Raw genomic sequence first — 27,135 nt, 5'->3', positions numbered from 1 at the left:
TTATATATTAAGAATACATAATTTTTTATTGTTGTGAGTCAGCATGGGAAAAAAATCCTGAGGAATAGGTGAGATGAGCCTGATTGTGCTGGAACGCAGGGCGAGAGTAGAGATTAGTTTGTGAAGATTTTTGAAATAGGAACACAGGCAAATCTGAGAAAGAATCATGACTGCAGTAAAGTGAGGCTAGGACAAGATGTCAGTAATGAGAGGAGAGAGAAATCTGGAAGAAGATTAAACAATAACTTTACTGTCCAGTTTTAAACCCAAGGGGTGATGGACAGTGAAGTCAGTAAAGTGGGGAACTGTGCTGCAGCACAAAGGTGGAAAGAAGGCTGGGGCAAAAAGGAATATCCATGTGAATCTATATCTACCTGTAAAGGTCTTCACTGAGAAGTTTTCTTCTTAGCAGGAAGCTCAGTAGAGATGAGATTTGGTGTCCAAAACTCCTAATCTTAGTTTAGTCCCTAGCTTACATAGATGTGCAAATGACAGACTGAGCCAAAGGTTGTAGTATGGAGCATACCACATATGGTATATATACCGTATCTTTTTACTCAGTTATGAGAAGTATTTGACACTTAAATTGCCACACCTCCATATAGAAAGTAAACATGTTGGATAAGAATGTTTCAGTTATGTTTGGGATTTCTACTCAAATCCAAGCACAAGCTTTATTGCTTGTGGCTGACAAATAGTTTAAGAGATTCATTTTAAGATTCTTTGTCTAATTAAGATTGACTATGTCTAATTAGATTATTGTCCAGATAGCGTGTAGAATGTAATGTCTGTGTATAGGTAAGATCCCAAATGAAGGAGCTACCTTGTGCCCTTGGTTTTGGAAATGTTTCCAAATTTGATTAGAGAAGGCAGTCTAGCAAGAGCCCTTAGGTTTAGCAGTATCTCTGTATTCACATGAACATGGAGAGGCTCACAAAACATATTTTGTACTGCAAATTTTAATAGGCTGTCTAGAACGATGGAAACTTTCACGCTTCCTTAGTATTTTTTTGAAGTTTGGCCTTGAGAATGAGCTGTGAACCTAAGAAATGATGTATTCAAAACTATTACAAGATTAAGAAAAGCTGTTACAATTCAGAAAGTTGCAGTTCTTTTTGTAAAATAAGACAAAGCAATTATCTTACATGTACATATTGTTCTGTACTTGAATTGTGTGATCAGGCACTTGGTTTGCGCAGTCAGTACTTGGTTCAGTGACAGATTTTTGTGGGAATATTGATGTGTTATGGTGTAGTAGGAGTTCTTTATAGAAAGCCTGTTTGATTTGTTGCAACAGTTGAGAGATAGACAGTGAAAGAGATGTATTATGTCATGAAATGTGAGAGTACTTTATCCTTGAGTCTGCCACAAAACTGTTGTTTATTGTTAGTTGTGTCAAGAGTGACAAGAATAATTCCCAGGTAAACCACATCTGTGTTTTGCTGCTTTGTCTGAGAACTCAATTTAATGTACTGCGTAGTGCTTAGGGAGATGTGGAGCATTCAAAGTTTTCACTGGCATAATGGGAGCTATGCTGAGAAGGCTGTATAATAATTTTTAAAAAGTTAGGAGTGCATCTCATCTTGGGCACTCCTAACAATTGAGAGATCCAGAACAAAATTTCTTTCTTTTATAGATAAGAACTATCTACATACATTCACCATGTAACACCAGTAGTCCAGCAGGTTTTGCTTAGCTGTTTAGGTGAACTACTCATTTACTGCATGGAAACAATAATGTATTACTGTGTATCTAAATAGATTAGAAAGTAGACTACCACAGGGATTACTAACAAATTAAAATTACAGTTGTTACTACAGTCTCTATTTCTGCAACTGATTTTTTTTTTCCCCTATAATTTCCCTTCTGACATCATTATTATATGTAAAGTATTAATGTGCAATATGTGATCGTGATAATGATCTTCAGAGACTTAGCTCTCTTTTTATTTAGGTATGGTTTCATTACTTTTGAAACTCAAGAAGATGCACAGAAGATACTACAAGAGGTGAGTAATATTCCCTGTTATGATTTCCTTTTAAATAATTTATTTCACAGTGGACATAAAGTATCTCTGATTTTCTGATCCTCTTCCGCTGGCCTGCGTGGATTGATAGGTCTGTTAAGATTGGTCATTTTGTCTTCATATAATGTAGCTGAGAAAATATTTAGAGAGATAGAGATCTAAGATACCTCCTAATGAGGAAAAGCTGAGGGAGCTGGGCTTACTTAGGTTGGAGGAGAGATAGCTCTGGGGAGACCTCAGTGTGACCTTCCAGTACTTTAAGGGAGCTTAAGCGGGAGGGGAACTGACTTTTTACACAGTCTGAAAGTGATAGGACAAGGGGGAGTGGCTTTAAACTAGAAGAGGGCAAATTTAGATTAGATATTAGGAGTTCTTTTACTAAGAGGGTGGTGAGGTGTTGGAGCAGGTTACCCAGAGGAGCTGTGGATGCCCTATCTCTGGAGGCATTCAAGGCTAGGTTGGATGGGGCCCTGGGCAGCCTGATCTAGTGATTGGCAGCCCTGCCCATAGCAGGGGATTGGAACTAAATGATCTTTAAGGTCCCTTCTAACCTGGGCCATTCTATGCACACAAGATTTATATAGAAATATTCTGAATCTAGGGAAGTGAGCTGTCACTTGATATTAGAATGCTTTGCTGTGACATAAAGCATTTACTTTCTTACGCTACATGTGCTCCGTACAGTCTGTTCTTCTGATGCATGCTGATTACTCTATCCTTCACAGTTGCTTTCATTTGCTTTACCAGAAAATCCATTGTTAAGATCTTGTGGAGAGTTGGAAAAGATAACTGCTTTATTTTATTCTGACATGTTTGATCATCAGCGGTTATAACTCTTCTCAGGAATAAATTTATTAGAGGTCTTAAACAGTGAAGTTCATTTAACGTTACAAAGTGGTTGCTTTTCCACTTAGCTAAGTTACCATCTTGATGTTCCCTCTACAGCCTCCCTTGAGACAGGATTGACTGTTAGGTGGTTATTAGCTTTTCAGCTCTTACTTGAAAATATGTGCTCCATATTCTGGTTGACATATATTGGATAAATCAGTTGGTGGGGATCTATTCATATATGTAGAAATATTAGCAGACACAGGTGGAGGGAAAACAGAAGACAGTATGCAGGCTTGCAAAATGTCTTTGGCCAAATATAAAACAAGATAAGATACCAGAATACTGAGTCTCTGAATGTTGACGTGTTAAAATTCAAAATAAAAACTGGGGCATTTAAAAAGAAATTTTGGGTATTTTTAAAACAAATATCACATGGAACCAGAGGAGTACGCAGACAGAAACACTGGGGGTTTTTTGTTTGTTTGTTTTTTCCCTTCTCTCATGGATTTTGTTTTATTTCCATGATATAGAATACCAAGGTACCATTGTGAACATCGCCCAGAATGTAACTGAAGGGCTTTTCCATGCCAAGTCTTATTGGTCTCACATAGTGAGATACCACTACCTTTTTTGTCTGCAGGAAATACTTCACATCAGACATTCTGCAATTAGATTGTATTTTTCTTCTGCATCACGTAGCCTCATTCATCTTTAGATCAGTTAAGATCTAAGCCTTTTTTAGGCTATTTCAGTGGATGATTTCCCAGTTTTAATAATTTATTATAATGTAAATTATTTTATATTTTATACTATTGAATTTCTTCTCATTTATAAACGTCTTACTTCTTGGTCATCAATAATATCTTCAGATTTTTTTTCTCAGTATTTTTCATTCCTCAAAAGTATTAAATTGCATCTGAAGAACAGACTGTGGGGAATTTCTTGAGGGGCCTCTTTCAATCCTGTACTACTACATCTAATGTACCTCTTCACAATTTTTTATTTTATTTTAAAGTAGTCACAGCTTCTCCTATTAATCTTCATTTTTTGTAGTATCATATGTAATTTTTCATGCAATGCCATATGAAATGCTTTGAAGAAATCCACACAGATTAGATACTTCCTTTAACTGAGAAAGTCATATTTAAAAAAGCAGCCTGAATTCTGATGGATCACAGAAATTAAATAAATATGTTGGGAAGAGTCATCTTCTATTGTCTGTGATAGAATGCAGTTGGACTGAAACTGACAATAGTTTTTTCTGGGAGTTGGTTAGTTTTAAATAGGTTTAGTTGGTATATTTGCAGTAGTTAGTATTTGTTTATGAAGACCCAAATCTAAAAGAGTAGTTTAGCTTCTATTTAAGTTCAAATATATAGGTCAGACTTTGTATTATGTAGTTATTATGAAGTGCTCACATGTTTCACAAAGAAGGGCTCAAATAAAGAGAATATTTTGGTTTTTATTTGTAACTGTTGTCCATCTTTTCAGTGTGATTTCAAAGTATTTCTATATTCTTCTTTAATAAATAATTACTGGAGAAATTACACCTGACACTGAAAACATCGTGGTGTAGTAGGGTAGCATTTAGGACTGAGTAGGAATCAGAAGACTATATAACTTGTTGGTACTTAGCATTTTTTTTATTTTTATTTTTTAGCTATTCTGTTATGATTTAATCTTACTAGGATATCTATTTTTGGATTTTTATTATTTACTTTACCTTCCTTATATCCAGGTTAACAAAATATAAAGTTCAAGGCACTTCCAGGTCTCACATAAAATTTGAGCTTTTTATTACCTTCAGTCCTTATGCTCTGGTTCTTTTTATTGACTTGTTCTCATCTTTAGTAAAACAGTGTTGTAATTATGAAAAAAATAAGTTTAATCTTTACACTTAAAATTGTCCATTTCTAAATATGTTCACTTCTATTCAAATAGTAGAAACATGACTGAGGAGAAGAGTTGAACAAACAAAAATCTGAGAATGATAGGTATCTGTTAATGTCTCTATGATAAATAAGGAGTACTTGAAATAAGAAATGATTGCTTTTAAGTACGTGAAGTCTAAGATCAGGTTAAAAAAGGAACTAATGTGTTTCTTGTTTTATTGAGATGCATTCTAAATAAGAAGCAGTGGCTCTGTTTGTTGTTCTTTGTTTTAAATGCCTTGATCTATGTTAAAAAAAAAAATTATGAATACTGAATACTTTTTTTTTTTTTTAAATTCTAGGCTAAAAAACTTAATTACAAGGATAAGAAGTTGAATATTGGACCAGCAATAAGAAAACAGCAAACACGAATTCCTCGTATGTATATTCACTCACACTTGTCTGTAATAGATGTAATTGCACATCTCATTTTTAACCAAGATATGCCTGATCATACGTTGCATTAATGCTGTAGACAGAACACGGAGTAAATACGTACCAGTGGAGAAGTCCAGATTTGGCATGTTCAGGATTGATCTTCAGAACTTTTTTCTCCTCTTTAATATATTGTTTACCATCTTGGAATGATTATTTATGTAGGGACAAGGGGAATGGAATCTTCTCCTAGTTACGGTGCAGGACCTCAAATCTAAACACTGCCCTCACAAATCATTCAGCAGGTTTTCCTGGTTCTCTGGGTTATTACTAGTTAGTAGCAAAATCCATCAGAACCACTACACCTTGCTTTGTTCAGTAGGAACCATAACGAGTGGATGTTTGCAATCTCCGTTGAATTCTTGGCGTTTTTTTGCTTTAAAATAAAGGCAGGGTTGCTGAGGGTTCCTTCTCGGGCGGAGAACTATTTAAGCTGAAAACATACAAGAGAGAACTATTGGTCAGCTGCCTTTGTCAGGTGACTATTTGTTACTTTGGGCAAGTATGCTGTTAAGAAGTTCTGTGGGGGTGATCTTTCCGTTTTACAGGCTTCCTTCTAGATAACGTACCGTTGCCTTCTGCTAGGCACTGTTTTGTTTCCATAATAAATTGCAAAAGGTGTAAACCACTAACTTTGAAGATAAGAACTGCCAGCTTTTTTATATAGCCAGACATGTTATTTTGTTATTCCTCAGTAATGTCAATAAAATCAGAGAAGTAAAATATGTTACTTTAGAAATGCAGAAGCGAATGAAGTGTAATTTTGTACTTCACTGTTTGTCTTATGGTACCTTTTGGCGGGGAGTGGGGGAACACACGCATTTGAACCTTTTCTGTTTGAGGTCAATTCTGTGGAATTTTAGTTTTAATTCTGAAGTTTTCTTAGTTTTTGTTGTCCTTCTATTGAGATAATTCATATGCACGTACTTTCATATGCACACTACTACTGTTGCTGCAGACATACTTCCACTCGAAAGGAAATTTGTACTCCTGTATGCATAAGTATATCACTCTCCCTCTTAACTGTGTAGAGTAGGATTTGCCCTAAATGAATGTGGAATTTCTTCATTCCTGCTATGTTGTTTCTTTGCTTAGGAAATAGTTGTGTGATCTTTGCTCAGCCATCATCAAGGGGTTACATGTTCGATTGGGGCTTTATGTTTGTTTTTTTCGTTGGTTGGAGTTGGTGTTTTTTTCTTCTTTTTTGTTGTTGTTGTTGTTTGGTCTGTTAGTTTGCAGTGCTTTGTTTCCCTTTTTGTCTTTCATGTGAACATTCTCAAGTGCATTGCTGGACTCGTATCACTTAATTCTCCTGATGTTTTTGCCCAGTGTGCCTATGATCAGACTGTTAGAAGATCCAGTTGGCATCTAGATACGCATTCTGGGATCTAATTTGAGTTTATCTCCTGTCATGCTCAACCCACTCACCTTAGTCATGAATATAGTTCGATCATTTGGAGGCTTGTTAAGCCATAAAATCTAGACACACAGTGTCACTGTAGCTCTGTGTTAGTTAGCAGAATTTAAAAGATCATTCCTTTGATACTCTCATTTATCAGTCTTTTCCAGCCCAACTAACTGAGCTGCTGTCTTCCCCTACTGTTCAGCAGGGCAATTTCCATCTCTGCTGTTATCGCAGGACCTTTTCTGTGAAGAGCTTTGACCATGTTGGGATGATTAGTAATCTTACAGTTAAGGCCATGCAAATCTGATGTAAGATTAGATCGTGTTCTAGTCAAGGCACTGAGTTTCTCTTGGTTCAGTTGAGCAGTTACCTAAATGGAGTGCAAAGTGCATCCATCGCTTGTTGTAAGTAGGTGATTTTTGTTTTCGTGTATACTTCAGGATGGTCCCAAATACAGGTGTCTGATTTAAAATAGTCACAGATTATAGTTGAAAATGCTTACATATCTCAAGAAGTTCAAGTACCTGCAGTAAAGTTGTGATTGGATCTCCTAAGCTTCAGATTAGCTCTGTCTCCTCCAAGTTCTTCTATTTTTCTGTTGCAGTGAATTTGGGTTTGATAGAGAAACTTTTCTTTCAGTTAGTAAGATGTTTTTTTTCTCCACTAAGAGCTCTGTACTTGGCAAAGTGGATAGAATAGTTGATGAGTGAATTCTCTTGGTTTCTTCATTTGAGATAACAAGAATGCTTTTCTAGGTTGCTTAATGGAATTCAGGCAGTCTCTGATTCTTCTCACATCTGTTTAACTCTCTTAAGAATCACTTAGCATATGACATTCAATGGATAATATTTCAGTTTTGTTGAAAACAAGCATCCTCGGGTTTTTCAAGGGGTCAGTCAAACTCCTAGCATCTATGAAGGCAGTTTGAATCATAGTCCTTTTTGGGCTCCATTTATCATTCTGGCAGTCCACTCAGCATCTGTTCATAAAAGGGTGTTTTCCGATGCAGTTACCTTTGCAAGGAAGGCGCAAGGGATGATGCTCTCCATCTTGTGTTTTTTCTGATTTATTTGTTTTGCATGTTAAATGTGATTTCAACATTTCCATTTTGGTTATGGAGTAATTTTTCCTTCACTTTTTTTTTTCCTTTGCATCGTGTATAATTCATACCAAAACTTGTCTTTTACATGATGTTCTTTCTACCTACCCACAAAATGCAGACAGGAGCAGACTCCAGGTGATCCCAAAAGCAGTGATTGAGGAAGATAAGCAACCTCTGCTTAGGAATGGAAGTCTCCTTATTTGAACAAAGCTTACTGTCAGTATCTGTTAGAGAGCTGGACAGTTGGAACTGTGCTTTGAGATTAGAACATTGTAGCCTGTGCAGTAGTGGTAACATTGCTGAGAAGTGTCCTTTGTTGCTGACATCTGGATATCTGTTCTTACTTTTGTCAGGAAATGCGCCATCACACAATTTTTGTGCTTTGAGAAATCAGGTTGTATTTTATAATGAAATCCTTCTGTTGTTTTTAGTGCTTGGATCCTGTTTCAGCTAAATATGAGTATGTGGAGGTTACCAATGAAAATCTCCCACAATGTGAAGTTACCTTTGGACATTTGAAGATTATAAAAAAAAAATATTTGCTGGTAATTGGAGTTGTCTGTGTTTAGTAATCAATATGCATGTTATCTTCTATACCCCTTCCCATCTACCCCAGCATCAGCCTGTCATTCTTTGTTTGAGAGGGAGTTGAGGTGGCACAAGACACGCTCTTTCCCATGTTCTTTCCTTTGAATGTTTTGGGTTTCTGAAGATCAGAAATGATCTTTCCTTCTTCTTTCTGGCTTTTGCATTGATCAACAAATACTGTTAAGTAACTCATCTTAAAAAATAATTTCAGGTTCTAATGTGATACCAGAAGGTGGTACAATGTACTTAACAACTTCAAGTGGATATCCTTATATTTACCATAATGGAGTGGCTTATTTTCATACTCCTGAAGTTGCTTCTGTTCAACAGCCGTGGCCAGTAAGTAATCGATTTTTTTTCTATATATGTTTTACTGAGGTGGTGAATGCAGAGTTTCCAAGTGTCTTCTACTTCCAGTTTCTCCAGCTACACCTTATCTTTGGTATTTAAATGGTTTCCTTCTTGTATTCAGATTAAAAATATGTTACTTAAGTTTATTGTTCTTATGTGCGAGGGCTTTGCTTTGATGTGACTGAACGGGGCAGAATTCATTCAGAATCAGTGTGGTCATTGCTCCAGAAGTTTTGTTACTGGGGATTTGTTGGTGCTTATGATCCTTGGTTGGCTTCATTTATTATTGCTCCATGAGTGAGGTGTTCCTAGCTGCAGTGGCCAACATCTTGAAAGGGAGAACTCAATGCTAAAACTGAATTAATTTTATGCACTGTTCCATCCATACTCCTTTTTTTTCCTTCTGTCTGTCTGAGATTATGCAGCTGCTTATTTTAGGAGGAAGAATGCAGTAGATTAATTACTGGCTGTAATGGGTATGGGGAGATTGACGCTTTTCTTTCACTGATGCTTTTCTGATCCTACAAAAAAGAAAAGCAAGTTTCCAGCTAGTTCAGTTCCTTAAAGTGAATCACTGCCCAACCAGATGTGTGCTGGGGCTGGTGTAAGGAAAGGACTTGGAAAATGGAAGATAGGAGTGGGACTATGAGGGGATAGGAGTAGATCATTGATAATTTATGTTGTCTAAAATTATTACAGGAATGTATGTATAGTCAGGATATAATGGGTGAGCTTAACTAATTTCAGTAAGCACTTCTTACTATGATAACAAGACAAGTTTTTGCTTCATCTGTAATGTAGGCCCCCTTGCAAGTAATGATCTTGAAGAATCTAAATGAAGGTTAAAATATGGTCAGTCCATTTTTTTTAAAGAGTAAGAGATACAATTCTGCATGTAGTATTTAAGATTGGGTCTTAACAGAAGCGACAAATGATGAAATTGCTGCATTGACTTGTAACTTCTTTGTCTTTTCAAGTCACGCACTGTTTCCAGCTCACCTGTGGTGGTAACGCAACCAGTTTATCAGCCTCCTACCTGCCATTATCAGGTATGTGTTTGCAAATGAGTTTCAAAGCAGCAGTATTCTTTCCAGTCAGCTGTGCAGTTTTGTTTGCAGCACAATCTCAGCACTGTTTATTCTCGAAAAATAAGAAAAAATTCTGTAAAACAGATTCCAATTTCATTGAAGACTTTTTTTCTCCCCCTCCCCATAGAGTACAGTTTCTACCTTCCTATTTAGTTATATGGAAATTGAATAAATTGGTATCTTCTTGGTTGCTAGAAAACCGGCTTAGTATCATTCGTAAGGACTTTTTAATTGTTCTAAGCCAAGTTCCTGCTCAGAGCAGTACTGGTTAGGTGGAGGATCTCCAAAATTTGTCCAGTTCAATTTTGCAAGACTCCAACAAGAGAGATTTTACATCCTATCTGGACAACCTCTTCCAGTAGATGATCTTTCTCCTGGTGAAAGGCTTAGGGGCTTTTGTTTTGTATTTTTTTTATTCTTCTTTTTGTGTATTGAGAATTATCAAAGTTCTAATAGATGTTTGTCAACTCTTGTGCTCTGAACACCTTTGAGTCTGACTTACTCATATTTATACTCTCCCAATACGTACTTGTAGCCAGTAATAATTACATCATGACTCCTTTATCCTTTTTAAGGCTTAGCGAAGCCATTTCAGTTGTTATCCTGATATGTCTATTCTGCAGTCCCTTAATCAGTTTGGCAGCCCACTGCTGAGCTTAGGCAATTTGTCCTGTATACTGGAAAGTTAACTGTATTGGGTGTCTTTTTTTAAGTAGTCACATTTCTTAGATGCTTCATTATTCATTATTATGAGATGCCCCACTGAGTGGTAGTAGACAAAATTCTTGAATTGAGGGTTTATGTAAATCATACTTGTTCCTTTTAGTAAGATTGGAATGAAGATTTGGGATGTTTTTGGTTTTAATACGTGAGGAAGGTGTATGTCTTCACGTACGTTTTTAATTATGTAAGTAATATCTTTTTTGTGTCCTTGAATTTAGGCACCAACGCAGTGTCTTCCAAGTCAGTGGCAGTGGTCTGTTTCACAGGTAAACACCGTTTGTAGTTCTAGCATTTTACCCTTAGTTTCCAGTTAGTTTAAAGGTAGGGTGTGCTTATCAAATTGCTTTTAAGTTTGTCTGCAAATCAAATGCAAAAATTACTAATTGCAGCACTGTTGAAATAAATAGCTATATTTTATCAATTTATCTGCAACACTGGTAGAACAGAAGACAAAATGTAGAACTTATTGAAACAAAAGTGTAAACTTCTTTTAAGGAAGGCATCTTCCTTTCTTCCTTTGGCAAGGGGTTTTTATTACTTTATCAAAGAGACTTTCAGAAGTGAGTCTAAACTACTACGTTATGCCTGATAGGAGAAATGAATATTAACTAGCTCATTACCTGGTAACAACTGACATTTTACTAGTTTAGTGGTAGTAGAAGCTGGTAGGTGTGCAAGTATGGCAAAATTAGATCCAGGCCCTTGAAGTAGGAGAAAGAATGTGATATTTTGTGGGGGATATACTTCACAATTTTCTGGTCTGTATAGCAGAGTCTTTTAATATGGAAACCTTGTCGCTGAGGGAATTTAGAATTTAAAGCTGAAAGAATAACCAGACTGTTGAACTATTAAAATGTGTCTTTATAACTTTAGTACTGGCCAGTCGTGTTCTTATTATGGTCACTTCCACTGTGAGTATCAATTGACTGCTTGGAAATCTAAGTGCCAAATTGTTAGGTTTGATGTCCATCAATTATAAGTTATATTGTTCTAAATTTTGGATCCCTTTTTGGTAGCACCTGCTGCCAACAAAGGGTAGGGTACTTCTCTTGAACAATGGGATCAGGCAGTCCTGCACTTAGACTTCAGGCTTAGCTCTTTCAGGATAACAGACTGACTGATTCTTCTGGGAATCTGCTCTCTTAGTGTAAAGAGAGAAAATGCAAGGTCTGTTCAGATAGCTAGCTGACTAAGACAAAGATGTGCTGGTGGTTTAGTGCTTTCAGTGCATAGACATGGGTAAACTTAAACATTCAAATTATTGTGGTTCATATTTTAAGAGAAAATATTTTTTTTACTTAACGCTTTGCAAGAGAATTACAACTGGTCTAGTTTTACATATGGAGGCTGGTGGCCCTGCCTGCATTGGAGCTCAATGATCCTTGAGGTCCCTTCCAACCTAAGCCATTTTATGGTTCTATGAACTGTAGTATATGATTTTGACAGTGTCTGTTCTATACAGATTAGGATTTTTCCAACAATGTTCTTGAAAATCTAAATGAAATATGAAAAACTTTTTAAGAAGAGGTTAAAGGACGTCTTTATTTTTTACTGCTATCCAACTTCACTAAGTACTCCCATCAGCTAGTTTCCTTAGATTAGCAAAGCTAAATTTGACACTTTCATTCAAAGTTTTGACTTTTAACTTGTTTATATGTAGCAAAAATGACAGTAAAACAAGACTTGCTAGAAAAAGTGCAAGAGTTAAATGATTTATGGAAGCATTGTGTTTTATTTCAGTCTCCAACCTCTTCACCTTCGTTGTTTTATCTGCACCCATCTGAAGTTATTTATCAGCCAGTAGGGATTGCTCAAGAAGGTGGTTGTGTACCTTCTCCTTTCCTTCTAGTGGAAGCTGCAGTTCCTGAGGTATTTCTATGAACAATTTTATTCTTAATCATAGCATTTATCTGCAGTTGAAAAACACACTTAAGTTTTAGCACAGATAGTTCAGAGCACTTGGGTCAACTGTTTCTCTAGTTTCCCGCTGCTGCTGTGCTAGTTGGTTTGAATTGTCTTATGGTTAGAGTATCTCTTCCATTTTCTAGGAGGATGCCTTAATTCTGGAGTACCTTAGAGGGTCACAGGGTGTCTGACAGACAGCAGTATAAAGGATAGTCAAACCATTTTATTTGAAAATAAAAAACAAAACAGGAGTCCATCACAATGGTGAATTAATCTACTCAAAGAATGTCAATTTTGTTACATACTTTTTCCATATAAATATAGGCTAGTTCCTGAATATTCTGGAGACTGGGGTGAATTAAGAGTAGTTGAGTGACCTCAGTTTCTTCTGCTCTTCCTTGCTATGCTTTTCTTGCTTTTGGTATCCATAGCTGTTCTAATTTCAAGATGTTGCTTACGTACAATAAGGCTATGGTTGGGTATGAAAAATGACAATAATTGGCTACAGAAAGTCTTATTTTAAAAAATTGAAGATGTGTTACAAATAATTGCTATTCTTCTGCTTTGTTAATTCAGTTCTCCTTAACAGGGATATCAGAGAAAATGGTAAATTAGGGCAGTAATCAAGTATTTTTTTTTTTAAGTTGAAGATAATTTTATTGCTACAAGAGAAAAGTCCCAAAACTGATACTCCATACATCTTTGGTGAGAAATCGTGATACACATAATTTCAAAAATTCTTTGTGAATAAAACAAGGCTTTGGTTATTGGGGTTTTTTTCCCTTTATAAAATGCATAAATGTCAGTATTAAATGTATAATCATGAATCCTACTGTCATTGTTTTACCTCCTGTATTTCATAAATCAGATATAATCAAACAGTTATTAATTTATATAGAGAGAAATTTAGAGTATAGGAACAATAAGCAGAAAAACATGAAATTAGTTAAGGAATATTTGGATTTCGTGCTCTTAGTTCACAGGTGTATCATTTGCTAGTTTTAAAAGAAGCATTATGTGGAATTGCAGAAGACAATGTATAATTTGAAGAGAGGCCTTTGTGTTACTTAAGTGTAAATAGTCTGAAACAGAATTCCCAACATTATTACACACTTAAACTAGGTTCCAGTTAGAGCTGAGTGAATTAGATTTGTACTGCAAAAGTGCTTTCTGGCACTTACTTAAGTAAAGTAGCTTAGAGATGAAGACCTGACAATGATCTAAATAAATTATATTTACTTAAGTCTTCCTCGCTGTATCAAAGTTAAGTTTAAATATTGAGTTTTCAGTTTCTGAACAGTTGTTTATGGTTTGCATGTTTATGTTAGACCACAGTTTGAAGTATTAAGGGGTCTAAATTAGTGTGGAATTTTTTCAGGAATAAAAAAATATATGTTTTTCTGCTCACTTCTGTTTGTTTTTTTTGGTTTTTTTGTTTGTTTGTTTGTTTGTTTGTTTTTCTTCTTTATTCCAGCCATTTTCTGATCATGGAGTTCAAGCAACCCCTCACCAGCCTTTTGCCCAGAATGCTATAGCCATGCCTGCACCTGTGAGTCAAACTAAGCAAGTTAAAGTAAGCATGGTAGTCTTCGGAAGGGGGTCAGGAAGAGGGGAAAGGATCAGAGTCTTTTATTAATGGATTAATAATTAAAGAAAATGGTAATGCTTCAGAGAAAGTGATTTTTTTTTTTTTCTTCGCGTGAGGCTTTCTTACAGAGAAGGCATAGAGATTACTCTTTTTTTTTTTTTTTTTTTTGAAACTGCTTGTGGAAATTAAAAAAAAAAAAAAAAAGACTAGTTATTGTGATACTTGAATTAGAGAACTGCAAATGAAGGTATATTTTGAGAGAAAATTATTGTTATGAATTCTTTGTCTCTTTATCTTGAGAAACTGAAGTCATTGCTTACAGCATTAAGCAAGCACCTTGTGTCATGGCAAGCTGGAGTTTTAGAACAGGATGGAATACTGTTTAGATTGATCACCTCAGGTGTCTTCTCTGTGCAATTCTGATTCTGAATGGGCATTCTAAAAAGTTATTTTTCTCTATCACCTCATACAAGGTTTTGCTTGAGTGTCAGTTTGAAAAACTTTTGCCTAAATTACATAGGTTGCTCTGTAACTTATTTCCATGGAAACTGCAACAGATACAAGGACCACAGCATTACTATTCAATAGAGCAAATTTTCAGCTACTAAGCACTATTTTTTTAATGTAGTCACTATCTTGCTACAACATGTATAGAAAAGGCTGAGGTACTCACTGAGTTCTTTGTCTCAGTCTTCACTGGCAGCCACACTTGTCATTTATCTCACGTTCCTGAGCCTTGTATCCTTGAACCAGTAAATTGAGGCTGGGGTAGCAATTGTCAAGAGAAAAGCAAGTCTGAGACCATCTCATGCGACTGAATGTGTATTAGTCTATGGGGAGAAATGACATGCATCCCAGAGTCCTGAAGGAGCTGGCTGGTGTGATTGCCTAGCTGCTCTCCATCATATCTGAAAAATCATGACTGTCAGGTTAAGTTCCTGGTGACTGGAAAAAGGGAAACGCTACTCCCACTTCTAAGAAAGGGAAAAAGGAAGATGTAGAGCTACAGAAGTGAGCCTCACCTTTGTGCCTGAAAAGATCATTGAACGCATCCTCCTGGAAGACATGTTAAGGCAAGGGAGTGATCTGAGACAGCCAGTACAGTTTCACCAAGGGCAGATTGTGGCTGACCAAAGCCTTCTACAATGGAGTGACTGCACTAGTGGGCAAAGAAATGGCAACTGGTGTTGTATACCTGGATTTCTGCAAGGCCTTTGACATGGTCCTACACAACATCTTCATCTCTCTAATGGAAGAGAGATGTGTTAGAAGAGTGGACTATTTTTTGGATAAGAATTGGTTGGCAGGTCACAGCAGGAGTGATGTGGTCAATGGCTCTGTGTCCAGGTGGAGGCCAACTTTGGGTGGTTTCCCCCAGGGTTCCATCTTGACATAGATGATGGATCAAGTGCACCCTCAGCAAGTCTGCAGAAAGCACCAAGCTGAGGGAGTTGTTTAGTTCAACAGAAGGAAGAGATGCTATCCGGGGGGACCTGAGTGAGCCTGAAAACAGTCCATGTAAACCTAATGAGGTTAAGCAGGGGCAAATGTATTGTGTTGCACTTGGGTCAGGGCAATCCCAAGCATGAATACACTCTGGAGAACTCCTGTAAGGGTAGCATCATCAGAACGGATTGGGGGTTCTGGTAAATTAAACACATAACGTGAGCCAATAGTGTGTGCTCGTGACCCAGAGGACCAACTGCATCCTGGCTTGCACTGAAAGAGAAGAGGCCACCAGGACAAGGGACTGTCCCTCTCTGCTTAGGAGGCTCCATCTGGAGTACTGCATCCAGGTCTGGCACCTCAGACATGACAAGGATGTGGAGCTTTTGTGGTGGGACCAGAGGAGAGCCATGAAAGGTGATCAGAGGGCTGGAGCACCTCACCTGTGAGGACAGGCTGGGGGAGCTGGGCTTGTTCAACTTCATTAAGAGAAGGCTCAGGGGAAACATCATTGCAACTTCCCAGAACTTGAAGAGAGCTTATGCGCAGAAAGGAGTAGGTAGTGAAGGGACATAAGAGAATGGCTTTAAGCTAAAATAAGGGGAATTTAGATTAGATGTGAGAGTGAAATTTTCCACTGAAAGAAAGATGAGATGCTGGAACAGGCTGCTGAGGGAAGTTATGAATGCCTCTTCCCTGGAGATGTTCAAAACCAGGTTGGATAAGAACCTGGCCAACATGATATTGTACCTGATTTAGAGATTGACAGCCCTGCCTGTGGCAGGAAACTAGCTGGGACTAGGTAATCTTTGTGGTACCTTCCAACCCATTCTATAGTTCTATGACAGTTAGTTATCTTTTTTTTCTAGTGATGGATGAGAGCATGTGTGTCACATGTAAAAATTCTGCACCAGCAGAGATAATTAGCTGTTGCCTTTGCTGAAATGCACTGCCTACTTCTCACTGTGCTCACATCCATTAAATGTTCAGCAAAGCATCAATGAGTGTTGGTGCCATTTTTTTTCCAAGAGGAGGAATTCAGTAATTTATCTTTGCTTCATATACTCTTCTGTGTCAGGCACCATGTCAGACTGCCCCTTTGCTGTCATCTGTCACACAGCAATAAAATGTAATATTGGTGGGAAGGTCCAGCCCTTACTGCCAGACCACATCTACCTCTGATGTTGTGGGCCAGCATAATAAAACAGGAGGCACAACTTTTGGAACAGCACTAAGGATGTTACCAAAAGTTGTGAAATTGAATCTAGCCTAGGTCTCGCATCATAAGGAGAGATTAAATGTCTTAGTAGATTTACTTGATACAGCAGTATTTCTTCAGTGAATATACTTGCTCCAGCTACAAATAACAATGAATAGGGACTATTCCAATCCTCGCACCTGTATTGTTTTAGGTTTCTCTTGAGAAGAATCTTTTTCCAGACTACTGTGTAACAGTATCTACTAAAATAGCCAGTAGAGGGGGCTGTAACATTAAGAGTTGCCTGGAAATAAAATGTAATTACTCCAACTTAAAAAAGAAAATATAGGCTGGATATGAAATCAGGAGTAGTAATCCTGAGTAATTCATACACTTAAACACTTAAGGAAAGTGGGCATAATAGTGACTATAATATTCAGTTTACATTCCATTTTCTCATCATATTAAGACACTAAAACAAAGAAAAGATCGGTATCAGTACTCTCAGAATAAAAAACAAATGCATCCTTACTGTATCAAACACAGAAGGAAGCTTTTTACTTGCTACTTGACTTACTGTTTCTCCTAGCCCTAAGGAGCAAGGTAGTGTGAAGTAAATTGCAAGACACATCTGTAACATGAGATAGCTCTTTCTCTTGCATAGTAACTAGCACGGTACCAGGGCTTTTCCTTATAGCAAAGTAGTTTACTTAGTAGTAAGTGATGACATGTTAATTGACCATAGGGTATGTCTGTGTGTGGTAAAGTGTGTTTGAACAGTTACCGTGGCGTAGGAAATGAGCTCGTACTCATTTATCTTGTGATGCAGTGTTATATATGTCTCTTTTCACAGCTTTAGCAGTAATTTCACACACAGCTGAAGCTGGTGTAACCCAGGAACTCAATCTTTTTTCCATATCACCCATTTCCTGTGCTGGTACAAGTTTTTGTGTGGCAGTGTGTTAAAACAGGTCAGGGAACTGATATTATTAAATATGATTATTCATTCCCACTGCACAGAATGCACTAGCTTAAACTTGTGTTAATTACTCAGACCAGTTTGTCAGGCAATTGTACAAGCTCTTGTACTTACACTGGAAGTTTGGAATAGGGTGGAGCAAGTACTTGTGTTAGCAGTGCAGACTGAAGCTTGATTAAGCTTGGAGCAGCTAATCCTGTCCATTCCTTCATTGTATTTGTTGCTCAATCTCATCTGTTTTCTCTGAATTTTTCTATTAGAGACTATAACTGAAACTAAGTTCTAAGGTTTCAGACAGCTTCACAAATATCTTTGGAACCTTATAGTGACTGGCAGAATTCTGATGAGTTTATTTATTACAGGATCATGTCAATTCTTAATTTTTTGTTTGGCTTTTAACTATATTTAGTGACTAATAGTTCTGGAACACAATTCTCCGTTCACTTTAACTTTTCACATAGTTTTGAATATGCTATGCATGTATCAGCTGGTGTTGTCTATCTCTGTGGCTGGACACTCAACAGAGATTGGAAAAAAAAGAGCAAATGTTGAGAGCAGGCTGTTGTGTATTGAGTGATTATATCATTACCACCTGCTTCACAGCTGCAGAAAAATACTGCCTGCTGACTGCATTCTTGGTAAAATATACCATCAAATGTATCTTTGCTGCTTGAAAAATAATTAGTAGTGGCCTTGTAAGAGGTGGCACGTTCTAAAATACAGGTATTGCATTGAAAGTAATTTGTTGTCTCCAGTGCAATAGGAATTCTGTTAGGATTAAACAGATGCTTTAATATTATTCCTGCTAGGAGCTTTAAGTCACATGGTGAGAGTGGCTAACAGACACTGTCTGGATAGTTTTGGCACTGTTAACATAGTACTTTCAAATGTAGCTTGAGAGAGTGTGCACTGCAGTCATATTTTAAATGAAGCCACAAAGGTGAACAACCAAAGCCTATGAAATATTTACCAAGGAAGAAAGTCATGCGCTTCTGAGCCAGTGTTTCCATTGCTGTTGTGAATGTATAAGAACTCTGTTCATTCGTCTTGTAAAGCATTTATTTAACAGTTAACAGAGCTTCAGGTCTGGTGGTGCTCCAATTTGTTCTTTGTTTTCTCTATTGTGACAAATAATATTTACATAGTATTTTCCCAATGTCACTTTTTTGGTACAGAATTTGGAATGCTCTTAAAACGAGAATAAAACTGCCCAATTTCTGAAAGTAAATGATAATTGGATCTAAATTTGGTATTTAATACCAATATTGAGTTTGAATATAGTATACTAGTAGTCTCCTCTTGATCATCTTTTCTCTCTGTAAATCTTGTATTATCTCTTGTAATAAGGGGTTCAGTGCTTGATTGCATCTAGAGGGCAGATATGGAATTGTCTTTGGGAGATCTGTGTAGTCTATGGTAACAGCAGCATCAGTAAGGGAAGACTGAAATTCTGGTTCCAGACCAGGGAAAATTATTCTAAGGCAAACTCATGAGGCACAGGGAGCTGATTGTTACCATCTACAAAAACTGAGTGAAGATAGAAAAAAGTTGTGCCATGTGGGAGTGGATAGGAGAATAGGTTTTGTTAATTTATTTCATGCTTTTATTTCTTCTCAGTCATTTTTTTTCCAACTGTTGTGAACTTTATAGGGGATGTATCTTTGCTGCCCCTATGATTTTTATCCAGTGGAATATTTTGGCCAACATTGAAAGTATGTAATGATATGGTGTCTTCCTGTGGGACATGTTTTAGGGCCTTAGGAGGCTTCCTCTTTTATTGAACTTGAAAGTGTACTGTAAGGGGACATAAATTAATCTACTTCACCTCTGTGTCCATCCTCACAGTTTTAGCTGATAGCCAGCTGGTCTTCCCTAATCCCATTGTTGGAAACTGAAAATGCTGGACACTGGAATGGAGCACAGAGCCTTGGTATTAATTAATTTTAAGCTCACCCTTCAGGAAATCTTGTAGAAATTCATAGAAGGGTACAAAAGTAGGAACGTAGGGGTTTTTGTTTGTTTTGTTGGTTTATTTTTTTTTTCCTGAACGTGATGTTTGCTGGCTTTTGAATCAAGAACCTGTCAATAGCAGAACATAATTTGGTTTTCAGATTTGTGTGTTTGGTTTTTGTCACCGCTTTGTTCTTTACTCTCTACAATCATTTCAATAGCTTTTCAATGAGATTTTATATTTACTGTAAGAAAATGTTTTTAGAAACATCAAACGTTGTTCACTTGGATATTGCAGATAATTGCATTTCCTCTAACTCAAAAACCAAAGAAAGATCTTCCAGTGTGAGAACAGAATTTAGGGCATTCATTTGGTATGTAATAGAACTAGTATTTGTGGACATACACCTTCTGGTTATCTTGGTGCAGGATGCTAACACCTCAGCCTCAGATACTGATGGTTCTGTAAATTTAATTGAACTTAGAGCACTTCTTTGCAGTAGCATTTTTCTTTGCAGTAGTAAGCTAGAATGTGTTTTAAGCGTGCATATAATGTACATAAATATCCGTATGTTTATATAAGCATATAGTTGTATATATGTATGCATATTTATACCTAAGTTATCTTTTAAAATGGAAGTCTTAGTGTAATCATTTTGGAAAAAGTATAGTAATTTTATATTATGTCAACCTGTGCACTTAGGGCATTCCATCTGGAACAACAACAACAAAAAATAAAGTATGTTTTCAGTCCAGTAAGTTTTTTTTCATTGGTACATGTAGTGTAATTAAGGTAAAGCTTTTGTTTTAAGTTCCTTCTGTCTCAGAAGCATGAATAACACAGAAGTTGTCCTCACACACAATTAACGAAAGGTTTGTCCCCAACTGTAGCATGTTCTCTTGCTCCTTACAGGGGTAGGTTGAACTCCACCAAAACCATACTTGTTAATTTTATATTAACATAGCCAGTTGCAGATGGTATGTTTTGTCTCACATTATTTCCTGCTGTGTTCTTTCAGCAAACTTGTATTTTTCTAATAGGTTGTTCTTATTCTACTTCAGTGGCTTATTTTGCTTTTTTTTGATCTGTATGTTCTCTCTCTTTACAGGCAGTGTGGAGCATTCACTATTAAGCACTTTGGGCAGCTTTAGTGTACCTGTTCTGATTTTCTTGTCCAGTCCTTCCAGTGTGGCTGAGATCATCAACATACCAGCTAGCAGCTGCCTGTTGTGAAGCTTAGGGTCAGTTGTTTCATTGTAATACTTGATATTTACAAATAGCTAAACAATAAAACCTTCTAAGGGAGAATTTAACATAATCTGTGGTACTACTTAACTGCTTTTTGCATATTTGTAAATGTTCTGATATTTATGTAAAACAGACATAATGTAATTCATATAATTAATTCGTGAGATAGTTCTGTGTATATTCATTCCATAGTTATTTTCTTTCTTGTTCAACTTTCCAAGTTAAGTGCATCTGTGGGTTACTTTTCCAACAAGGGCAGTTCTTAGCTCTTCGGTATATGATTTTTGTTCATGAAACTGTTTAAGTTTCCATTATTAGCAGTGTAATTTCTTTCCTCCCTCTTATTATTTTGTGATATATATGGTGATTTGTATTTGTGGAGTTATACTCTGTGGCAAGTGCTCAACCATATTTCTTACTGTGAAAAAGGTGCTGCTTTGAGTTATTTACTTCTCTTCAAAAATGGAGTATTTTAACAAGATGAAGTTAGGGAAAAATGTATGTTTTACCTATGTTAAAGTAATTTATTTTGCTTTGTTATGTGACAACCTTTTAACAGCCCCACAGTACATAGCAGGGGCTTGTTATGTGCTTAAAATGTGACTTTTTGTCTGCTTATATGTCTGTAAAACTTGTCCCCAGATATGACTTTTTAAAAGTCCCACCAGTGTGAAATTAAGCCTTCACCATTACATTGGGACGTGGCAGTACAGAGGAGAAAACATTTTGTGCCATTCATATTTTTATAGCAGTCAAAGCTAAAGGAAGAGTAAAAAAAAATATTTTGGAACTGAAGTTCTGCTGACATAAGCAAGATTGAAATGGGTTCTAGATGAAGGCTGGTACTAGACAGCCTGAGAGCCTAGAATTTTGGGTGGAAATCCACAAGAGGGTTTAGATTGAGTAGATGGTAATAAACTGAAATCTTGAGGTTAATGTTGATTGAATATCCTAATAGGAATATAAGAACTACTGTATAGTAGTTAGGAAACTACTGATAGTGTTAGGAAACTTGCAGAGCTTGATGGAAGAGGACAGTGTTAATAGTTGAATAACAAAAGAAAGATAAAAAGGCTGCAGAGAGCTATGTTGAAGCGCTCAAGTATCAGATTATATGTTTATATAACATATAAAATTAAAACAGTTCTTAGGAATACCTAATGCTAAGCTGAGTTTTGAGCTTTTGTAGAGAATACATATATAGAATCTGTTAAATGGTTTTGCATGATAACATTATAAAAACACTAAGGCTAACTGAACCTTTTTTTTTTTTTTTAGGTAAATTCAATCTGAACTCATTTAGTGTTTTTATTCTCAAGTGAAGGTTCTTTTTGCCACTGTCAGCTTCACACCTATATCCTTAATAGAAGTTTGTCTTTACTTTTTGAATCACATCTGTCTTGCTGATGCAATATCAAAATGAACAGTTATTTTTTGTTAGAGCATTATTAATGTAATAATTCAGATGCAGCTCAATCTAGAGGAAACAACATGGCATTTTTCCTCTCTCTTTAGGAATCAAGGTTGCATTCTGTGAGAAGAAATTTTTCACATCCACTATCTCCGTGAGTCTGAAACCTTGGTATACATGAAGTCCCCATTTTCATCCTAGAAAAGATTACAGACTGGAAGATAAAATTCTTACACCACCTTTACTTACAGATTCTGTAAAATAGATTTTTAGCCATCCCATTTGCTGATGTTCCTATCACGTGGAGGAAGTGTTGTTCCTGACTTGTAACATTTGCCTGGATATGCCTAAATGAAAATGCCGTTAGCTTTTGTAAAGGAAGAAAAATTGGTTTTGCAGTTTGGACAGGGAAACACCCAAAACTGTTTTTTTTTCTTTATAGCCTTTCTTAATAAAAGTACTTTCACGGACAAAATTGTAATTTCTAGTATACAGCATACTATTTAGATATGGATTACTTACATAGATTTAATAAAATATGCCATTTTTCAAGGGAAAAGTTACTTTTCATTTCTGGAATATATAGATTTAAAAGATTTGTTAGTAAAGGTGGAAACGCCATCTTCCCCACGGACTAACAGCATATACCTGCTATGAATTAAAATGTGATTATTTAAATCTGTATTGCAATAGTTTTTATTTCTGATTTTTTGTTTTTTTCAATCAAAATTCTCTGCTTTTATAAGATATCTTCACTTGTGTGTCATTTTAGTGCCGGAGGGTAATAACTTGAAAGTTTGAACCGCTAGTTTAATGATTGGTTATTTTCATGGGAGGGTGAGGTTTTTCTTGTACACAGAAAACAATATATTTGGGCTTCTGCTACGTTTTAATTTATAGAAAAAGACAAGAATCGACTTAATTCTCTGACAAGACCATTTAGAAACTTCCCCTTACTGCCTTTAATTTTTCTGTTGTTGAAGTAAGGCTTTAAGAACTCCTTGGCAGTATCGTGAGTGGAGATGAAACACTCTCTGTCCTCAGCTGCAGAAAGTGACTTACTCCTTCTCCCCTCACCCCCTTGAATACCTTTTGTATTTTGTAAAACTTGCATTCTTCAAAGATACAGCCTCACTGGACTTAATAGGAAAAAGAATCTATGATGACTTTATTTAATGTATGTATTTTAATTTATCTTCTCTGTAGAAATTTGCTTTTTTGTTGTTGTGGTGGTTTTTTGTTTATTTCTTTTGTTTTTGAAGCACTCAGGGATCCTACACAGTGGGCATTATTGTCAGCCACTGAACTGTGTGTAATAAGTAAATACCATAACGGTGATTCTGACAGCCAATAGCATCTCTTTGTGTTATGCAGGAAAAAAGATGGAGTCAGATGATGTTCCTACACTGGTTTGGAATTATGTGAAAGGAGGTGCCACATACTGTCATTTTATTTATTGTCTTGGTTGTATGTTTGCTGAAGGGGTTTTCCGTGTTTTGCTAGGTGGAAAGAAATCTAGGCAATATGATTTCAACTTTTTGTTCATTTGTTTTTAAAGAAGTGTTACTGTAGAAACTTGTACCCAACAAGTATCAAATACTTCCAACTTGTTTGCAGTTTTTGAGGGGGAAAATAGTTGCTGTAGCTTGTCCTGTCTCTGAGCCAATCTGTACGGCCAAAAATGTCTGTCCAGCTGACTTCTATTTGATACAGATTTTAGAATTAGATTTTAGAATTCATCAGTATAAAAATTTCAGAAATGTTGATGGATCCTAACAGTAATTCATTTCTGTGGAAGAATTTCTATATAGTTGTGTTATTGTTGTAAATGCTGGCGTGGCTCGGAAGGTATCAAAGGAAGGTGCTGTGTTCTGTTAGAGCCTTATTTGTTCTGTCATGAAACAAGAACTCATTTGACTCAAGGCTGAGAATATTTAGTCCTAAATCCTTATTTTTGACATTTGCTGTTTCAGTTTATGAATAGGACCTATCTGTTTCTAAAATGGCTTAGAGATGGAAGAGGTCAAGTTCATAGCAAGTACTGTATTGGGGAAGTCTTCTGAACTGATTGCTTGAAATTGTACGACTCTAGTGTAGTCATTTGTCCATCTATCGGATGAAGTGGCATCTAATGCATATAAAAATGTCATTTATTTCCATTTGTTGGGACAGATGGTAGATTATTGATAAATGAGTTGATTTCCTGGCCTTTGTTTCAAAGAACGTTTACTTCATTTTATCTCGTGCATGAACTTGATCATTTGGAAGCATATTCAGCATTGGGCACAGAAGTATTCCCAGGTGTTCTTTTACATGCTCTCTAACTTCTGTCTGGAGATGTTATTTGTTAAGATTATGTCACCTTTTTTTTTTTTTTAACAATGTTTAGATTTGATCTGAGACCTCTAGAGGGGAAAACAAACAAACAAACAAAAAAACTAATATTTGGTGTTCCTCCAGGAGCTGCCAGTAACTGTTGAAATATTGAAAGCTTTCCAATGACATTGTGACTTATCTTTCTTTAAAATGTCTGCCAACAATGATGGCGTAATACCGGTTAGTAGGAAGTGAAGTTCTAGGCTTCCTGTAGTTGAATCCTTCCTTAGACACAATGGAGGCACAGTAACCAGCTTTTGTAGTTTGTGCAGGAATACATTGGTGAGATGCACTAAGAATGAACTGTATAATTTTTTCTCACAAGTGCCTAAAATTGCATTATTTTGACATCACAGCTTTCAGCATTTTTTTTATTTCTTAAACATTACACTATTACTTTCCTACCATTTAAAGTTATCGTAATATGGTGATTCTTTACTGAAGTCATCCAGTTAAGTGCAGATACTGGGGTTTGGAGAACAGCAGTGCTTCCTTTGGGCTTCTGCAGTTTCCTGTCTGTAGCTGTAAGGCCTTACATATGTTAAGAGGGATTGGAGCAGATTAGGACTGTGTTCCCTGGATGCGCACTACTTGTCACATATTAGCAAACAGAATTAACACCCTGATTCTCACTCCCTGAGAGTTTAGTGACCCTGCCAGTATTGTTTTCTACTGAGTTAGCTTTCACAGTATTTCTAGTGATTGTTGTTTGTTTAAAATTACATATCCACGGCAAAATGCTAGTTCTGACATTGTGCTGAGTTGACAGTAACGACCCCTAGGCGTACAGAAGAGCTACAAAAGTTATCGCTCTCCTGTATTTTTATGTATTTGATCAGGGATTCACTTATGCATTAAGTAGAATATTCTAGTTCCTTAATGTTTTGGGTTCCTGCTGCTTCTGATTCTGAGTACTAGAAGTCTATTCATCATTCCTGTAAGCTGTTCTCTTTTTTGCATTCTTACATTTGATTATTTCTGTTCTGATATTCATTTCTCAAAATAGTCACTGAGAAACTGCATTCCAGTAGTAACTGAACAGACAAAACTGAACAAAAGCTGACAGAACACATGGCTTTCGAAAAATGTTTTCCTGTTTTTAGCAGTTTTTAAATGTAAGAAGTTGTATGGTTGTGAAATAGTTGAATGTTTTTGAGTGTAAAAATAACAGTAAAATGGGTTTGTGGCTTTGTAATGTTGAAAGCTGCAGTAATTTAAATGCACGTGGTATACAATTTTCTTCACTTCTGTTTCCTTTTTAAAAGATGCACATTGTGGATCATTATATTAAAGATCAAAAATGTAATGTCAGTGTCTTGATACACTTGTACCATCCTATACAGTTTTAGTGTAGAAAGTCTGAATGGAAATACAGAAAGCAGAACAGTAATATGTGGCTCTTATTTGATCAATGTTTAATATTGCTCCTGAGATGTAATGAGAAAGTGCACATCTTACCAGGCCACCCTGGACTTCTTGAGCCACAAATAATTGGAAAATACTGAAACTAATTTCGAGGGCCTCACATGGTCATTTTATGTCTCTGTTCACCAATGGAGCTGTAGTCTACATAAGTGTGTACATTTAAAAAAGTATATTTAATTGTTTTTTAATCAGATAATTAAAAACACATTCTAAAATGTGTGGTTTTATATAATCACAGTTGTTATATTTGATACTGTATTGCAGGTACAGAAGATGTATTTAATGCAGCCTTGTTAAGTGAGTTGTGCATAGATAAAAATGTGTAATACATGTGTAGGTCTCAGAGAATTGTTAGCAGCTTTACAAAACCAAAGCTCTTTCTGTGTGCGATATAGCAGTTAAAAATAGAATAAATAGTGATTTTTAGCATTTCACAAAGTTCTGGTTTGGTAACTGGGAGTTTAATGCATATACGTTGGTCCCTATCTACTGTTTTAATTGTCATTTTTTGTTCATTGTAGCACAGATGAGTAATTTAAACTCATCTGTTATAGAAAAATGTTAAGATTGGAATTGATGAACTGTTGTCATTAAACTGTGCTTCTGCAGTCATTAAAATAAACCATTGTTGTCATCTATCTGATTAAACTTTTTGGAGTATGAAGGTAAATATTAATCCAAAAGAGCTGGCTGTTCTGCTCTGACATGTGTGACAAGGCTGTTGTTCCTGTTTTATTTTCAAAATTATTCCTGCAAAGGAAGAAGAAAAGAGATGCATTTAAAGGGGGGAGGAGGGCGGCCGAGGAGACTTCAGAATGGTTTCTTCACAAAATTTCTTTCTAAGTTATAGACAAAAGACTATCAAATCATTTTACAGAAAAAGAACTGCTAAATGCCAGTGTTTTGTTTTAGTTACAGTTCTTGAAGTTGGGAATGCGATTTTTTTTTTAAACTTTTTTCCTTTCTTCTCTATTATCCTTCTGCCCTTTCCCAAGCAAAACCTTTACTTTTTATCTGGAGTCATAAAGCAAACAAGGGAAGTAAACCTGAAGAGAAATACACAGAGGAACTGTGAAGTGCATTATTTTTTCATTTCTGAAAGTGTTCAGCTAACCTCAGGTGTTGAAT

General features: G+C 36.2%; 1 protein-coding gene across 5 annotated transcripts in view; it reads left to right on the top strand.

Annotated features, from left to right (window-relative positions):
- Positions 1-26,645, top strand: part of BOLL (boule RNA binding protein) — a 40,856-nt gene extending 14,211 nt beyond the window's left edge. Inside the window, exons 4-12 of one of the 5 annotated variants that reach the window (XM_085227585.1) lie at positions 1,954-2,008; positions 5,091-5,166; positions 8,530-8,657; positions 9,647-9,718; positions 10,699-10,746; positions 12,221-12,349; positions 13,860-13,934; positions 20,656-20,788; positions 22,311-26,645. In XM_085227585.1, the coding sequence (XP_085083711.1) occupies positions 1,954-2,008; positions 5,091-5,166; positions 8,530-8,657; positions 9,647-9,718; positions 10,699-10,746; positions 12,221-12,349; positions 13,860-13,934; positions 20,656-20,679 (607 nt within the window). In that variant the 3' untranslated portion in view covers positions 20,680-20,788; positions 22,311-26,645. Of the gene's footprint in view, positions 1-1,953; positions 2,009-5,090; positions 5,167-8,529; positions 8,658-9,646; positions 9,719-10,698; positions 10,747-12,220; positions 12,350-13,029; positions 13,091-13,859; positions 13,960-20,655; positions 20,789-22,073 lie in introns of those variants that run through there. The other 4 variants (XM_085227583.1, XM_085227584.1, XM_085227586.1 and 1 more) reach the window with 4 other exon arrangements.
- Positions 26,646-27,135: the final 490 nt, after the last annotated feature.

This window comes from Meleagris gallopavo, chromosome 7 (genome assembly GCF_905368555.1).
Source record: "Meleagris gallopavo chromosome 7, MGAL_WU_HG_1.1, whole genome shotgun sequence".
NCBI lineage: Eukaryota > Metazoa > Chordata > Aves > Galliformes > Phasianidae > Meleagris > Meleagris gallopavo.
The sequence above is the reverse complement of the archived record's forward strand: the minus strand, read 5'-3'. Positions and strand labels throughout refer to the sequence as shown.